The 5,000-nt window shown below is 31.7% G+C and overlaps 1 protein-coding gene across 1 annotated transcript in view; it reads right to left on the reverse strand.

Moving 5' to 3' along the window:
• LOC125029572 (uncharacterized protein C1orf131 homolog) overlaps positions 1-3,511 on the reverse strand; it is a 7,283-nt gene extending 3,772 nt beyond the window's left edge. The window contains exons 1-4 of the mRNA XM_047619537.1: positions 3,388-3,511; positions 1,794-2,510; positions 1,442-1,668; positions 425-565 (exon numbers count right to left, since the gene is read on the reverse strand). Of these exons, the coding sequence (XP_047475493.1) occupies positions 425-565; positions 1,442-1,668; positions 1,794-2,510; positions 3,388-3,424 (1,122 nt within the window). The 5' untranslated portion in view covers positions 3,425-3,511. The remainder of the gene's footprint in view (positions 1-424; positions 566-1,441; positions 1,669-1,793; positions 2,511-3,387) is intronic.
• Between the last annotated feature and the right edge of the window lie 1,489 nt (positions 3,512-5,000).

The raw sequence follows: 5,000 nt of genomic DNA on the forward strand, positions 1-5,000 counted from the left end.
AGAGGAGGAGGAGAAGAGGAGGAGGAGAAGAGGAGGAGGAGAAGAGGAGGAGGAGGAGGAGGAGGAGGAGGAGGAGGAGGAGGAGGAGGAGGAGGAGCTTCTTCAGTGTTAACTATTCAGAGAATGCATATTATAATTATGATAATTAATTTATCAACTGCATCAAAAAATAATAATATGGCAAAGACACTCTGCAATTCAAGATTTTCTCCTTCCTTTAGCCACATCTGTACTCTTTTTATTACCAATGTGATGCACTTTGTCCTCTGCAAGCACTACACAAATCAAAACTTATCTCTAATCAAAATGCCAAACTTTGAAGTTGATATGTTTCTTTAGACATATCAAAACTCTAAAATAATAAAAAAAAAAAAAAAAATAGTATAGAAAATTGCTGAATTGTAAGCCCTTTACAAATGTATACCTTATTCTTGGGTGGTTTTGCTCCCAGTCTTACTGCCAGATTAATTCTCTCATCCTCTTGTTTCTTCTTTTGGAACCCAGTCATGCCAAACTTCATAACTTCAAACCTTAACTTCTTCATATCCTCCTCTCCCGTTATCACCTGAAAACATAAATATGTTACCGGTGGAGATATAAAAGATACTTAATTTTAGTTACAATGGAAAAGGGGCACTTTCTGAAAATGTTAGAAATATTGAAAATGATTCAATCAGTGAAACTCTCATGCTCAAACACAATAAATGACATTAAAATAAGCAAGATATTATAACTATTTTGGAATATGAAATCATTTAAAAACAGCTGGTCGGTGCAATCAGGCTATAGGCTAAATACAAAGTCAAGCATCATATTAAAAATTAAAAGTTAAAGATTAGTAAGAGAATAAATGTATTTAAATTGAAAGGGAAAAGGATACAACAAAAAATAGTAATATAATAAAAATAATAGTAATAATAGTAGTACAAGTAAGAAGAACAATCTATACTATAATTCTACTTATGTTTCATCCATTCATTTGTTTAGTAGTAGTAATAAGAATAACCATCTAATTCTACTTATGTTTTGTCCATTCATTAATTTGTTGCACATTAAATCTGCACAGTATGCCTGAAATCATATTCAATGGGATTGCAGAGTTGAAGTCTCATAAAATGATGCCTTAGTCACATGGAATATGATTATAGGCATAATGCAAGGTAAATCATAATATAGGTGATGATGATGATAATAATAAACGAATAAATAAATATATTAAAAAAATGTAACCACGTTTCTATAACTGTACATCATGGCAACCAAACCAAAAATATTTAAATATATCTTGTCCAAGCTTTAAAAGGTTGCACATGAAATTTCACTGCATTCATAAGAAGACCAAATACACAGAATAATAATTATAAATATAAATATCATAATTCTAAAAAAGACACTATGGAATGTGAATAAAAAAATAAAAGGCATATAATCTAACTCTTACCAGCCCTGGGGATTCTTCTGTGTTCTCCTCACTCTCCTCTTCTTGGTCTTTTCTCTTCTTTCCAGATCCTCGTTTTTTGGTGTAATCTATTACAACAACTTCCTCCCTAGGTTTCTTCTGAGCAGCTAAAGTCAGCGTATTATAGGATCCTTTTAATTTCTTGGCTGGTTTCTTAATAACTTCCTCTTTTTCCTTTGTTCTTCCAAGCAAGGCAGTATCATCAATACCTGTAATAGAAATTAAATATCAAAGAGTTAGCTTTGCTGTGAAATTCAGAACATGAAAATATGGATCTTAATATGGCTTCCAATTACATATTACAAGTGTACCATAAAATCTTCAGAGTAATTACCAAAATCATCAATCATTTTCAGGAGGGGTTTCTTTAGCTGTCTTTTTAAATTTAACTGTTTCTTCTTCGCTGCTAATTCCTCTCCTGTAATGAAACCTTCGTCTTCTTCATCTGTGAATGCATCACTAACATCACTGTCATCCGGTGGAATGTCTGTTATGATCTTGAAACCATCATCTGTCATTTTAGTTTCCTTCTTTTTTGGCAGTGGCTGATGTGTCACACTAACTTTTGTTTGTACTTTTGGTGGCTGTTTCACATCAACCTTATTTTGTGCTTTTGGAGAGGACCAGTTTTCCATGTCAATGTCAGACTCAAATGCATCAGAAATATCCGAATCATCATCAGGTACTAATGACACAACTTTGAAGCCATCATCTGTAAATTTTTCACCATTAACTGTTTTGACATTTTCTATATACTGCTTAGTAGTTTTGCTTGCATTATCATGAATGTCAGTGTCATCATTACAAAAACTATCCTCTTTCTTCTTTATATTTGAAATCACTTCTTTAGAATCAAGATTTTCATCTACATCTGACTCTTTTGAGCCTTTTTTATCTTTTCGTTTCTTTTTCTTCACAGGTGATTCTTCTATTGTCTCTTCAATGCTTTCATCTAACATTATGTCACGCTTGTTCTTTTTCTTTTTATTTTTTTTGGCTTTCCTTTGCAATTCACATCCTGTATCATCTATGCCTCCCACCACTTGGTCACCTGTAGATAGAAATAATAAAGTAAAATAATATTAGTTTTCATGTTAGAGTACTTACAAATATCTATATTATTGTTATCAAAATTATAATTACTGCTATTACATGAATTTAGTGATATATATATATATATATGTGTATATATATATATATATATATATATATATATATATATATATATATATATATATGTATATATATGTATATAAATATATATATATATATATATATATGTATATATATATATATATATATATATATATATATATATATATATATATATATATATATATATATATATATATATATGAACCCTTTGAGAATACAGTATAATGCATCTAGATTTAAAATTATTAAAACAGCATAAAATTAAATTTTCTTTGAACAGTTTTAGGCCAAGTTTTAAAACTGCGATATCATGGGGACTATTTACGTCAAAAACTCACTCAAAATCACAGTGTTCATGTATCATTAGCTGCTACCTACTTTTTTTCATTTTTGACATTATTGTTTGCTCTGAAATATCAGTGAGTTTTTTTGTTTTTCTTTCTTAATGATAGTGCCATAACATTTTCTTAATGATAGTGCCATAACCATTTCCTGTAAATGTAAACACAAGTATATTATCACTTGGCAAAGCTAATACCTTCGATGAAAATTGTTTTATTTTATGTCATTCTATCCATTAAAGGCAAAGTTTACCCTGTGCCATATAGCGGCATGATATTGAAACGGCATGAAATTGTGACGAATTGGGTTTTTTTCTGATTTGTCAACTAGAAGCAGAAGGTCCTATAAGATTTTGCTTTAGTTTTACGTTTTCTTCACTTATAACTTAATCTGAGTTGATTAATTTGCATTGCTTTATCGAAGAGACTTACAATATTGACTCAATTTCTCCAGCAATGTGGTATCCATGGTACAGCAACCGAAAACTGGGGACTTTTAACAATCTCACGTGTTCGTGCTCTTTTGTGTACGTTCCTGTAACGCCTGAGATTTCCTGTCGTTCTTTTAGCTTTTATTGTCTTCTGGTTTACGAAATCGTAGACATCTAACGTGCATATATATATATATATATATATATATATATATATATATATATATATACATGTATGTATATATATACATACATATATATATACATATATATATATCTATATATATATATATATATATATATATTTGAGAATGAATATTTTCACAATGCAAGAAATGTATTTGACCGGTTTCGATTATTTCATTCTCATTCATAACTTTTCTACATTTGTCAACATGAATGCGGTATATATATATATATATATATATATATATATATATATATATATATATATATATATGTGTGCGTGTGCGTGTGCGTGTGTGCGTGTGTGTGTATGTGTGTGTATGTGTGTGTATGTGTGTGTATGTGTGTGTGTGTGTGTGTATGTGTGTCTGTGTGTGTGTGTGTGTGTGTGTGTGTGTGTGTATGTGTGTGTGTGTGTGTGTGTGTGTATGTGTGTGTGTGTGTGTGTGTGTGTGTGTGTGTGTGTGTGTGTGTGTGTGTGTGTGTGTGTGTGTGTGTATACATGTGTTAAAAAAAAAAAAAAAAAAACAATGCATACAGTAGATCTATTGATAATGAGACAGTAGTTTCGAAATCCACCTGGATTCCATCTTCATATATACATAAACGACTTTTAGGGTTTGTCCATCTCTCTCAACTATTTCTCACTTGCCTCACTCAGCCACCAAGTTGCAAATTATTATTATTATTTTTTTTTTTTGTGCATATCGCCTTCGTCTATACCGACGAAAATTAATATATTCTGTCTAAAGTTTAATGTCAACCGTTCGACATTCTTATTGGCAAAATCGTTTATCAAATTATTTTATTGCTTTGTTTTTTTTTGACACCAGGCATACTTAGGGGCTCGGGGGCGCTGAATAATCGACCCTTTTTATACATACATACATATATACATATATACATACATACATACATATATATATATATGTGTGTGTGTGTAATATATTTATAAATTCTCGCGCACACACACGGACACGCACACGCACACGCACACACCATCCTGCGATAGAACCACATTTCTGCAAATTCTTTATTGCGCCGGGTTTCAGCTGTGTGTCCAGGACTCGCTATCATGTAAAAGAGTCAATCATACAATGGTTTTAAGGAATCTGATTTTTATTTACATTGAAAGCCTGCGGTCTGTTCGGGAGTTTGGAGAATGCATCTTTTGCTAGTCCGATTTCTTTCTTACAACGAGCATCTGAGATAACAGGCGCTCCTACATAATTGAAGGAGGAGTCCTGTTAGACTTCCATCTCTCCTTGTTTCATTGGACAAGTTGACATCTCTGACCTCGAAACTACCATGCATTATGTTTTCTTGCTATTGATATGGAGGCCAACACATTCACTGGCTTCCACAACAGCTTTTGGAGGTCATTTTCAGATGTATCATCTACATAGCGAAGATTATTGATCTTACAAC

Source organism: Penaeus chinensis, chromosome 10 (assembly GCF_019202785.1).
Source record: "Penaeus chinensis breed Huanghai No. 1 chromosome 10, ASM1920278v2, whole genome shotgun sequence".
Taxonomy (NCBI): Eukaryota; Metazoa; Arthropoda; class Malacostraca; order Decapoda; family Penaeidae; genus Penaeus; species Penaeus chinensis.